This window comes from Diachasma alloeum, unplaced genomic scaffold, assembly GCF_001412515.2.
Source record: "Diachasma alloeum isolate Michigan unplaced genomic scaffold, Dall2.0 Dall_scaffold_00200, whole genome shotgun sequence".
Taxonomy (NCBI): Eukaryota; Metazoa; Arthropoda; class Insecta; order Hymenoptera; family Braconidae; genus Diachasma; species Diachasma alloeum.
Window position 1 is genome coordinate 48414 of NW_021680365.1, and position 13765 is coordinate 62178.

A 13765-nucleotide genomic window follows, 5' to 3' on the forward strand; every position below is an offset into this window, starting at 1 on the left:
CCCCCCCCCCCCCATTATTCAGAAATGATAAGCGACGAGGGTATTTTCAAAATCGAGAATATGTCATCTCGACGCGTGTATTCCTTTTCAATATGTGAGTAACGAGCAAAAAACCCGGTTTTCTGTTGTGAAAAGCTCACGCAAAGGGGGGAGACAACGCGATTATTATTATAAATAGACGCGACAGGACAGCCGATGAAAAATGAAGCTACAGAGCAGAGTAAAAGGCTGATGTGTCTACGACATAGACATTTTGCAGACGGCTTTTACGACCGATGATGTAGACTTCACGTAATTGTGTAGAAAAACTGAGTTGCACAATGGAATGGGGGAGACCGATTGAAGGAAAACGTATGAAAGGAACATATTTTTAAAATATGTACATAGACAGGAGTGAATATTATATCTTTCTATATTATAAAAATCCAAATCGACTTTTGGTGATGAAAATTTGGTATTCGAAATTAAGACTCTAAAATTAAGGGTCACAAGGGTCAGTGTAAGGATCACGACCACATCAATTTTACTAGACGTAAGTCAGTGTAAGGGTCACGTCCACATCAATTTTAGGCGACCATACGCAAATAAAAAATGAAATATTTGAACTGTGGTTTCAGAGTTCATAGCAGAGATGTCAGACAAGATGTGAATGTTTTTTTTGGGCCCGAATGCAGGAGCGGGTCTCGAAATATAGTGCAGATGATTCTAAGGATGATAGGTTGACACGTTGCGTATTGTACTACTGGCCGATCCTTATATGAATTTCTGCGTGTCACACGCAGCGTGCGGAAATTTTTTCTCTCTAAATTCTAATTCTCTTAGAATTCTTTAATGCCTAAAGAAGGTTAGGCGGTGTATGAGGTGAGTTTGAGAGTGAATTTCTGTGGTTCCCGGTAGCTTAGTCGGTAAGAGTGCCCGGCGCGTATCTGGGAGACCCGGGTTCGATTCCCGGCTGAGTGAAGCGGAAATTTTTTCTCTCTAAATTCTAATTCTCTTAGAATTTTGCGTGCGACACGCTGCGTGTGGTAGTGCGAGTAGCCACGGCGTTCAGAATACCATACAAACTTGATGTTGACATGTTGCAGACAACTTTCACGATCAATGATGTAGACTTCATATACTCGAGTGGAAAAACTGAGTTACACAAGTAAATGGGTCGCAATTGAAGGAAAACCTATGAAAGGTACGTATTTATCTGTTGTACGAATAAAGTTACACGAATCGATATCCCTTCCACAAACCAAGAAAGCAAAATTCACGATGTGAACAAAAACCTGATATTTTACAGTCTTCAATATCTGCTGACTGGACGATGTCATTTGGACGAACCTGGTCTCATTTTCAAGCTAGCGAACATATCTTCAAAATGGCATCAACTCCATGGACTTGACTCAGCCAATGTCACGTTACAACTCCACAATAAAATTTCGCCCAAAAAAACAACCCACATAATTATTCCATACATCAAAGATTCCATACTCAATCATACTCAGAGATCTCACGAGAAGAGGAAACAACGATAAACATCATAAAGAATGCACCTCCAACCTTGCCCGACGTAATCTATCAACACCATCTTTATGACTTCTTCATGGAACATCTCACCTTTGGCAAAATGGTAATTCTCCGAATTGTCTACCTATACCAATGGGCTCATCACAAAAAAAACCCGGAGAACGTCGAGGAGATTCTTGTCGTGCCTGGTATACCGAGACGAGTGCGAATGGGCCTCCCCGGAATCAGTTCGCTCTAGTGTCTGAATTCATAATTAAATGTCCCTACAAAAGCTGAAGCAGTCCGACGGATTTCAAACGGGCAAACCAGTGGAAATTCCCCCCCCCCCCGGCCTGTGTCACTTCCAGGGATTTGTGATTAAATTCTGTGACGCAAGTGACAGTGTATGCATTTGTAACTGCATTTACACTGAATCTCCATGTACATCATGACGGAATAAACACATTTGATAAATTCATTGTGCAAGTGAATATTTTCACGTAACTATTCAAGCTGGAACCGCAGAATTGCACAGTTGGTTCGTGACAATAGTGTATAGACGTCACTTTAAATTGATGACAAACAGCAAATTGTCCTGCCACCCCAATCCATCTCCTCCTATCCATGGTATGAGTACTTTATGTCTCTATTTATCTGCGAAACACTCCTAAAAACCGTTTTTTTCATGGGGGGGGGGGCACTGTCTGACGTTGTGCCCGCCTTCTCATCGACAATTTTCGTGAAGCCACCACGCCTGTTTGCTGTTTCAATTTAACTCATCCGAAAATCAACGATCCATTATCACGAAGACCATTATTCACGTACCTGGCGTACGCAGTTGTCGGCCAATTTCTCACGGTTTTTCCCTATTTTTGCTTCCGAGTGGAAGAATGGTAGGGTAAACAGCTCAATTTCCGGACGGGGGTGAGTTTCTGGACGAGTTCCAATTGCGTTGAATACTTCGTAAATAATAAAATGAAAATTGTACCGATTATTTCACCTTTCAAGAATATTACGCGTGGAGATAATCATGTGATCATTTTTTCTATTGATCGACATGTAATAAATGAAAAAAAATATGCCCCAGTCGTCCAGAAATTAGGGGCTTCGGCTGCATTCAACTATTTCTCTATTTAATTATTCTTTGTTTTGTTATTTTCACTTGAAATAAAGTTTGTATGCTAATTAAAACATTGTTGAAGGTATGGAAGCCATCGTATCCCCATTGAGATGATTCTTTTCAGAAATTGGCCTGTTCAAAATATTCGTCAAATCCAAAATTTCTGATTTTTTGCGGCGGGGTAATTAATTTTAATCTCAGAGGTTGGAATGTGCTATTTTTAGATAGATAGATATGTAGATAAAAATTTGAGATTTCATAGATAGTTGACTAGTTTGACTTAGCTTTAGTTCAATTTTTCGGGAACACGATATTGAATTCGATTCAAAGGCAAGAAAATCACGAAATTTTCAATTTCACTGTCAGTTGAAAATCCAATTTTTTTAGCATCACGAAGACGAGAATTCCCAATTCAGCCGTCATTTCCCAGAATTTTCACCTCAAAAAATTCAACTCGGCTCCCTTCATTATTTCATAACATTATAAATATTCAGATCCTAACAATCCCAATGCAACTGTCACTACCTAAAAACATTCAAATAATCTACCCGAAATTCCAGTCAAAACCTTCCAGCCCTCTACATTAATCAGAATAATGATTACCAGAATCACCGATCATCACCAGAAAAAAAAATTCCCCCCTCCCCAGCGAAACGTCCCCGACTGCTCTCCCCACGTATTTCCTGAATAAATATCCCCATCAATTATCAAATTAATAGTCCCCCCGATAACCAATAAAATTTATTTATCCAGCTTATCCAGAGAGCAAATTTTTCCCTCCGCAAAATCCCCATCAGCATTTATATTTCTAATCCCCTCGCAGTATTCTTGAATGGACACGCGATAATGTCACGTACGTGAGCGTGATCATGAGACACGAGGTGGATTAAGCCAGCAGTAGAGACACCTCAATCCTCACTCGCACGCGATAGATTCAGCTCTGGCTAACATGTCCCTGAAATAAGTTCCTTATTATACAATTGCAATGAAACCTCAAGACTCTTTATTTCTTCATTCTCTCGATCGAAATTAAGATAACTCAACTCGCCTCTCCCCCCCCCCTCCTGCCGTCCCCCCCTGTGGGTATTATTTATCCGAGTAAAACTATTATTTTGCAGAGAACGACCGAAGGAAATTGTCGGCTTACGAATGATCAGATTAACCAAGCTGATTCCATCACTCATCCGCTAACTCTCTCGTGTTTCGATCTAGCAAGATGTAATTCAACGTATCATATTCACCGGATCTCCCGTCTGTTGGCATAAAATGGTTTTTTTTTCTTTCAAGAAGACGAAGAACAAACGAGAGGTCGACATATGCATGGGAATTGCGTCACGGTATCATTAGGTTTTCAGCTCTTGCTGATTCAATTGGTCGACTGAGAAAATGTTTAGGGATTAATTTTCGTGGTGAGATGGGGACGATAAGGATGCGGAGAGAACAAGTGTAATTGCTGAATGTCGTAGCAGTGTTTTGCATTCACTGGTTTGCATCGGCCATGACTATTAATCTTGCCTCTGGCAAGATGACTGATGGACGGACTAATGTAAACGCCCCCGGGTACATGATCCTTTGTATATTGCAGTTATGTGGAAGGTTATACGTCTTCGTTTTACGTATTTGCCACTGATTTAGCGGTTTTAATATGTTTTCTGAAAAAAAGGATGCGCAGTGTCTCGAACGAATGGAAAAAGTAAGGCGGTTTTCATGAGTACAATCGGCTTGCGTCAAATTTTCATGAAGCCCGCCTAACAAACAAAAGAGAATTGAATTAATTCAAATTCTGTAGAACTTGTCAGGTCCAATTATTCGACTCGGGTGGTCAAAGAAAAATAAATGTTCTCGGGATTTTTGAATCTATTATGCTTTATAGGATTCTTATAATTCGTTTCAACAAATCATTCATTAATTATTCTTGCTGTCTCCATTAGAGACACAAAAATGATTTGAATTTCGGGAAAGAAACATCTTATAAAGGGGACAAAACCATCTCAATTTCAGACACTACTTTCTCTAGTACAGAAGCGCACTGTTTTTTCCTCACAAACAAATCTCAGGCTTGATCTCACACTAATCCATCCACTGTCTACGCACCCCATCACCTCATGTAATACCACTGTTTATACATAACCCCACTCGAGTCCCCATCGCTATGTTAGCGGTATCAGTACATCGAGAAACTTGAGACCCACGTATTATGCTTGCATGTGTGTACGCTGATACACAATTCGCAGCAGTCGGAATATGTCTCCCTAATAGTAAATTGTGACGGGACATATTACGAGTGTACGTGCTACATCGCAGAAATCCACTGAGCCCTCAAGATCATAACGAGCCGGGATAAGACAGTGTCTGGAATCATCATCTGTTTGGAAACTTCGGATAAACTATTCGGAAATTCAATTTACGTCTACACAGAGTAAAACTTCAGGAAAAATTACTCGACAAAACGTAAAAGTTGTGCGAAATGCTCTTTCCGAAATTTTTTTACGGAAAAACTCGGTAAAAAATTACAAACATCTCATTAATCGAGAACCTGAAAGCCCTCTAGAATGATTCCGCGTCATTCTATAAATAGAAAATCATCGAGACTGAAAATTTAAAAAGCGCCACAGTACTGTCGCAAGCCCTTCGGTCCCTTCCGCACGACTGCCCAAAAGAGCCTCTGAAGCATACTCCACCCTTAATTTCCCCCGAAACCTGGCGTTCAAGCGACTGCACTGATTTTCAGTATCACTAGTTCCCGCTTGGTTGATAAAATATTCCCTCGCCGAAACAGCGTCCACCGAACAAAGAACACGTTAAATTCCGCTGGATTCGCAAAATGATGTATTTAGGATTCACACAAGAGTCTCATTCAAACTCCAACCGAAAATCTGAGGCATCACTCGAGAAACGGATTTTCAGAGTGAATCCCAGACAGAAATGTTCAAAACCTGTAAAATTCCCCAGTGTATAATGCACTAAGGCATTATATTACACTTTGTAATAAAATTATCCTCACAATCGTCCAAATATAATCATGTCATTCTGCAACTTGTGCAGTCATGGTGAAAAGTTTGTAACTATGAATGCCACTCCCAGTACAGGAGTAGGTGTGGGTGCACACGGGAGACCCACCATAATTTAGCTAATGGAACTCTGGTATGTCATAGACTTCTAACCACAGAGGCTCTGGAGTTGGTACGAGTTGGATTTCCACTGACAGCGGACGCCGTTGTCTGGCGATACGATGGGATTTGCCTAATTGACAGCGCGTGCAAGCGCCTATTAATAACAATGATTTATACGCAACCAACTAGTCATTTTGATACCCCTGTAATTAGTTTGTAATTCGTCTTGTTTCTCGCACTGTTTCTTCTTCCCGATTCAGTCTTTTCAGAGAAGGACTGTGAGAATATTATTGGGTCATTGAGAAAAACAGCTTTTGGCTTCCAGCATCACGGTAGAGATAGCCACAATCATAAATGAGAATTACTGTTAAATTTCCAACTAGTCAATTGTTTAATAGTATTTTAAATTTTGAATTTCCTAAATTAATCATCAATTGAATATATTAATTCCGAGTTATTTTTTCAATCAATGATTTAGTTAGGAAGATTGATGATTATTTGGTTATGGCATCATCAATCGGACATTTAGATTATTAATTATATTATTTTTAAGTTTTGATATTATATGCGAACCTTAACTAATGTAAGCATCATATTTTTCTTAATATCAGTTGGGGGAATTCTAATCTTGCGTTACGATTGAGAAGCGGAGGAGATTCTGTATTTCGTGACAATTCGCGACGAAGTGGGGAAGGGGCTAGTTGTGATGTGACATCATAATGAAGATAATTTGAACAGACAAGAATGTCAATTTAAGAACCTCAAAGTTTTTATTTTAAGGTATATCCCTAGAAAACAGGTTTTCCTTACGAGTGTCCGCGTGTTTTTCATAGATAATGTTTATAATATTCCCCAGCCATTTGAGGACAAAATCAATAAAAACTGTCAATATCAGTTGAATTATTTCCTGAAAATTTATAGAAATCAGGAAAATTCTGTATAATTTGGTATTGAATATTTATATTTGTATTGAATATTTATATTTGTATTAAATATTCAAGTAAGTTGCAGAATTCTCGTCTTTTTCCTGTCGAAAAATTGTCATCTGCATTGAATTCTTACTAAAATGTGAAATTTTACGATTTTTTCCATTTTCAAATACATTAAATAGAATTTAATATCATTCTCTCAACAATTACCACTGAACTGCTCACAAAATATGATTTTTTTACCATCATTTTGTGAAGAATAGTGAAAATTCCCAGACAGCACAGTAAAATTTCATTAGCCTCGTAGAATCCTCAAAGAGCCTTGACAATTTTACCCGGAATAAACAACAAAACGACAAAGACCAGTACCATAACTTTCCCCGGACTTCTCCATGTGATGGAGGATCATTGAATTTTCATTTCCTCGAAGAACTTGCCAAGACTCACTCATAATTTATCTAATGTAACTGCGCTCGGATTACATAGCTAGTAAATGTAGAGATTGTGAACACAATAAAGCGAGAAACGAAAGAGGATTTTTTACTGTTGAATATACTCCCCTTCCGCTGAAAATTCGTCTTTACCCGGCGATATTGCCAGAGTTACCGGTCAATAATTGAAAACCAGGGATGAATATCAACTGTAAATCCGGGGAAATGGCGAGTATCGAAGATATTATTCCCTGGAGTGAAGCCAAATTTTTATTATCATAGTCATCCATTGGATATCACATATCGTGTAAGATCGGAAGATGGTAAAAGTCATGCGAAAGCTTTTCCCATAATCAATCCCCTGAAACTTTACGATACATCAGTTTAGTTTGGTGGCTAGTTCTCATGTTCAGCTGCATGTTGTCAGACGACTTAACAACAGAAGAGAGATGTACAAGTGTAGAGCAATTTCACTGGAAAAGTTTGCTCAACACCCAGTTCTCCCGAAACTTGAGGTTATGTTGGAGTAATGGATGGCTCGTCACCCGCTTGTGCTGGTAGTTTTGAATGTATTTATGGGGAATAGAAGCGAACGAGAAAGAGAGAGAGAGAGACGGAGAGAAAGAGCCAGTGGCAAGAGAAAGGCTAACCCTTTGGGGTGTCGTGAACCAGCTGCGCTACAGCACGAGGCACATCACAGAGAGTGAGTCTCGCATTATGCACCAAGTATCGCTCATTGCGCGTGCCATTGTCAGCTGTCTGGCACAATGGAACGCCGGGGGTTGGAATCGTACCACTAGTGTATACGTTTGAGAAATCCGGCTCATTGTCCTCTCATTGGCTGAGAGGTTCGGATATGATGAACTTGTCGATATCAACAGCTGCCAGATTTTGGAATTTGATGAATGCAATCAGAGGTTGCGTGAAGGTTTCGACATTTGGCTGAAAGAGCATTCAATGACGGGAGATTCATCAGGTTTGAAAGGCAAATGATGATTAGTCCTTGTTTTGCAAACCGGTCTCATTGATTGCTCTCAATGAAAAGTGACGACAATTCCAATATACGGGAAGTTTTATATTCAGAATGACAATTTCAACGGCAGACTTTATAGAATTCTGAGTCGGTTTATATTCTCAAGGCGTTACAATAATTTTCATTACATTTCATTCAATTCATTTCATGTTTTTCGCTTCCTAATGATTGCTCCGATAAGTCATCATCAGATTCCTCAATGGAACCCAATTTCTATGAATAGGTTCGAAAGTTGCATGTAGGTTTCAACATTTTGACTAAAGAAAGTATTGAACGAATAATATTCATCGCATTTTAAAGCCAAATGATTAGCCCCTACTTTGCAGACCGTTTTCATTGATCGCTTCCAATGAAAATTTACGAAGTTCGGTTTAACTTTTGCATATGACGAACAGGAGCTACAGAGCATCAATTTAAGTTTCATGAAAAGAGCACTTCCTCTTCCCTTTTCAAAGTTCCGCTCCTGAATAACGATTTTCGTTTCGAACTTGATGATAAATTCGGATGAAAGAAAGCAATATGCCTACATCAATTGATTATCGAGGGCAAAAATCGAAGGAAATCATTCAATTTTGATTAATTCAAGTTTCGGGAACAGCAGCACACCCTTCCCTCTGCAATATTCTTCCCCTCTCCACATTGGTGCGGTTGATCATAATTTCCAATCACACGGGAATGACTTTCCGGTTAGCATTGCCCAATATCTCAAGTGTTTCCTGATTTTCACTATGACAGGAAAGCGAGAAAGCCGTGACGGCTGATTCAGTATCCAACGCAACGGATGGAATATCAAACTCGATGATGACAGCTGACACATGGTCAACGCATGGTAACGGTGGACAATGAGAGCCTCAAATTGAGCACGCAGATGTTCCCCACAACCCTGTGTGAATATTTCCAGTTGAATATTATGGATGTTCTACTTAACGCGAGTAGAATCCATTGAACAGAAATCTCGATAAAAAAGGGATGTTTAGGTCGGAATCATAAAGCATGAAAAGGTTCGTTGTTGATTCCAATATCCTCTCGTCAATGGGAAAATATTGGTATAAATAATTCAGCATTCGATTATTTGTGGCCGGAAATGAAATGCTGTTGTCGTTCATCCCAATGTATATCATTACTGAGAAAGTTTTTGGAATTTGAATAAAGGAATAATGTCGTCCCCTCGAAAATGACTTTTCATTTGATTGAAGATTCCAGTGGTAAACATGAGCATGAAGTACGATATTGCAACTAGACTTCGCAGATATACGTGGTCATCGATATCAACGTTTCACAGCACCAAGGATCATCAGTCATACTTGTTTGCCAACCGGCTGTCAGCCAGTTACCAGGGATGAGCACAACCCCATCCCCAGCGCTATATGTTCCCCCAGACCCATTGGCCTTTCATGAGATTTTATGGATTTTCCTGGTTCTACGTAGTTGGTGTTCGCTGGTGAAGGGAATGGGAACAACAACCAGAGGAAAAAATATTAGAAAAAAAGTATAAGAAAAGTAACTTCGGGGGAAAAACAGTTTTCCCGCGATAAGAAGGGATCGATGTACGACTCTTTGTTCCTGATCAACAAACAAAATTATATTCCGCGATGTTTTTTTAAGACTATTTATTGCCAATTCTGAAATCGTAGACACAGATCAGTCCAAAATGAAAGTTGCCGAGACCTCGGGGCGAGTATTTACGGTGAATTATGAGGAACCATGTAAACGTGTTGCGATAAGAATCATTATCTGAGGTCCTTATTACAGTACTATCATGACGGATAGCTTGCTTTGAGATAGTAACACGAAGCCTTTGGTCGCAGTCCATAACGATCCAGTATAAACTTGAATAAGAATAACCAATCTCAAAAAGCTGACCTCATTCCACCACTCAGCTTTCCCCAAATTACGACATTAACTAGACGACTCGTGTGATGACACTATAGAAGCGCGTCGCTCAATCAAGCTACACCTTGTTACGCCATTATCCAATGAAATGAAGCGGGCATTATTCAATGGGAATGAAATCCATTTACCACCGAATGAAACTACTCACAACTCAATTTGACGACTGGCAATTCGTACAATAGGAGGAGTGTTTGCTGCACGAAAGCCATTCTAGCTTTCGATGAATCTTTCGATGCTTCTCCACGAGAAATTCATTAAGAAGAAAGGCCCTGATATTTCGCAATTAAACGAGACAAAATCTTGAAAATCGTACAGTAGCATGATTAAAGACGTTCGGTAGTTCTCTCGGTAGTAATCACGCGACTGCATATCGCCAGAGCCGCCAGCGTCGGTTCACCCGTGTAGCTTAGCAGTTACTATGACCCGTACAGTCTCCTCCCTCCTCCTCCTTCACCCCTCCGCACCGGAGTCTCAGAGTTATCGTTGCAGCAATAAAGCGTCATTCCCCCGAGCTATATATTATCAAGGATTGAAATACTGCCGAGCAGCATGCTCGCCCTCCGTTTCCTTGCGTCGCGAAACTTGAGTTTCACCATTTCCCCGCTGCTTACTTCCACCAACATTCAACAATTTTATTTCTCACTGTAGTGTATTGTTACATTGCTACTCATATATCAATGATATTTACGGTCGTCTTCCATTATCATCCTCGATCTTGTTTGATAATTAACCATTATTGCGGTATAAAACATGAGAAGGGTTATGTTACCCGGAAACGATATTCATTAAACTTGCTATTCTCCTGTCCTTTGACCAACTTCAATCACTGGATTCCGGTGAAAAGAGACATCAGAAACGGTTGAACGGGCCCTTTGGGCAGTCTATACGAGCACCAAGCCGTTTATAACTCGTACGATTGGTGACTGGTCAGCGTCCTTTCAATGAATTTGAAGAGTCTTCAATCCTCTGTTTCCTTCGGTTCCATGATCATCAATGAGAAATGAAACATGGGGAGACCATTCATCTGAAGAATTTCTCATAAAATGTTTACAACTAGTTGCTTAACCTGGAGAGCAATGATTTGCTCCTGCCAATACATGAGAAGTCATACATGTGAAGAAGCTATCAATATTTGAGTCTGTTTAATACAAGGCGCACCATCCCCCCGGAATTTTCATTTTGATTTAACCACATACGTCGACAAAAGCCCTGGGATCAAAAGTGGAGAGCCATAACTGAAGGGAACAAGCGTTACTATGAGGGAAAATGGGCTATCACCAACAATTCGATATAATATTGCTGGTGCTTTGCCGAAAGCTTGGCTATCGATTGGCATACCGCGCGTGCGGGTAAAAAGGGAATGAACCGGTATACAGACAGATATGAATAACAATTCTGTGATCTAGCTGATATAAACCAGTTAAATTGTACAGGTGGGTCTCCATAGCAACCGTAGGGATTTTCTTTTCTATGCTATTGCAATTACAACGCTTATAAAAGCTCTAAATTCATGGTGATGGAATGGGTGGGATGGTGAGAAATAGTGCGATGTAACCAATTGGCTGTAAATTCAGGGATCGCACTGCGAATGCCGGGACAAGAGAATTTCGTGCGGCGCGGTTTATTGCCGCTTGCCAGTGATTAAGAGTCCCGGTGCATGCTCCGTTGAGCAACCATCGATAAATCGACACAGTACATGGTGAAACAATACTAGTTTTTCCGAGATGAACGCCAGTGGTGGAAGATAGGTCGAATGGGGATCTGATGAATGATCCTCCGAAGGCAGAATACACTGAGTACGACATGATTAATATTGAAAGAGATGTTCTTTAATCGACGAAGGAAAATTGTCCATCAATCATGATTCGTCATTAGTGAATGTTTTTTTTTCCATTTGCAATCAAATCATGCTTGCAGCCACGAACGCCAAAGGGTAATGTTTAATACTGAGTCCAAACATTTTGGATTAATGAAGGGAAACGATTGCCTCAACGATAATTCATCATCAATGAATGTTTTCTCCTTTCAGGGACAGCTCGTGCTTCCCTTAAAAAAAAGTAATTAACCCGTGTTCAATTTAGCCAAAAACTCATGCGGAAAATCGACGAAGATTACACGATTGGAAAACGTGGAAATGAGGAAATGCGCTATGGAACATTCATACGCCGCAGAGAAAAGAGGTGAACAAGAGGACTGAGAGAATCGGAAATGATGGCAATTGTCGTGCTCACGTTTCAAATATACAGGAAAACCGAATTGTGTACGTGCCCAGAAGAGAGAGAGAAAAAAAAGTACAGAGTTCAAACGTGATGGATTCATAATCAATGAGATAGACGAGAAAATTGACTCAATTCTGGGTGATGGAACTATTCATTGACAATCGCGTGTTGCAAGTGGCTTGACATTTTCCTCACAGGCTTTTGAAATATTCAAACTACATCCAATCAAACGACAATTTCCAGCTGTTGATTTACACTGTCATGGTTTTGTGTTTTAGAAATACTCATTTCATGGAGAATAACGAATGGATGATGGTTGGTAGTAATGAATAGTTGAGAGAATCAACTCTTCTCTGTTCAATGAATCGGATTTTGTTTTATAATTGGAAACACGAAGGTTAATGGATAGGCTTCAATTATACTAGGCTCCCTCACTTTTCAAGTCAATTTTCCCTTGATTATGAGCCATAATGTATATCCTTTGTGTAAAGAATCAATCCCAGCGCTACAGCGCTAATTAGTCGCGATCTCGCATAACGACGGGCGCCATTCGACCCTAGTTTTGTATGAACAAAGCATACTTCACTTCAGACAGCCTCAATCGCAATTCATAGAACATTATTTACTGTAGTAACATCATTTACATACTTTTGCCATTATGGAAAGGCATCTGAGAATAACTTTTATGCGCAACGCTTTCAGTTCTACTGATGTTATATGCGATTACTATTGACCCTCGATGATATATAACAAAAAATACTGATGAAAGTTCTTGAATCATAAACCACTCACCTTCTTCGTGATGTATAATTTTCTGTCCTGCAGCATCATATACGTTTTCTTCCAAATATGTGAATTTTCACCCCTCAGCCAGACAGTACTAAACACGATGGGACACTCCATATCATTTCGCATGAGGTGATCCTGCAATTTTCAAGAAAACAATTGTTTTACGAAGAGAGTCATTTCAATGGATTCAGTTCTCTCATTCACTCCCCCATCATCAATTCACCACTCGAGACTTTATTCAAGCGGGCATGAAAACAAAATGGAAGAGGGAACAAGAAATTCACTTTATGTAATTGGTCTCACTTTGAGTTTACTCTCGAAGCTGCTCATGAAATTTCTCTCCTCGAAGTTGGGTAGTGCTACCATATCGGGTGAAAAGAATTGCTGTAACGTATAATAAGAAATAACCTGTATTATTATAAGTAATTGTTGAGACACATCTTGTAATGCGCTAGTGTGGGTTTAAAGTGGCAGTTCATTGTCATTGATGTATGGAGAATGATTCCATAATTTGAATTGCAATGTAACAACATCAGCGAAACGTACACCTTTATGGTTTTTTAATCTCTTTTTAATTGCACATTCCACTTCAAGTTGATAGCATGAGTGGATGAAGGCAACATATCAAACTTGCATGAATTTTAACTGACGACGCAATATTGACGGTTATAATTAATTATACTCCATTAATAGGACAACATTCTTGCCAAAAGTTCAATTAAAAATGCCGATAGCGTGAGGTTG

At 39.6% G+C, this 13765-nt stretch overlaps 1 protein-coding gene across 1 annotated transcript in view; it reads right to left on the reverse strand.

The window, feature by feature from the left end:
- The window catches only part of LOC107035679 (growth factor receptor-bound protein 10-like), a gene marked incomplete at its 3' end in the record, with an annotated part of 73889 nt that overhangs the window by 41636 nt on the left and 18488 nt on the right, over positions 1–13765 (reverse strand). Inside the window, exons 5-6 of the mRNA XM_015253227.1 lie at positions 13325–13405; positions 13025–13156 (exon numbers count right to left, since the gene is read on the reverse strand). Of these exons, the coding sequence (XP_015108713.1) occupies positions 13025–13156; positions 13325–13405 (213 nt within the window). The remainder of the gene's footprint in view (positions 1–13024; positions 13157–13324; positions 13406–13765) is intronic.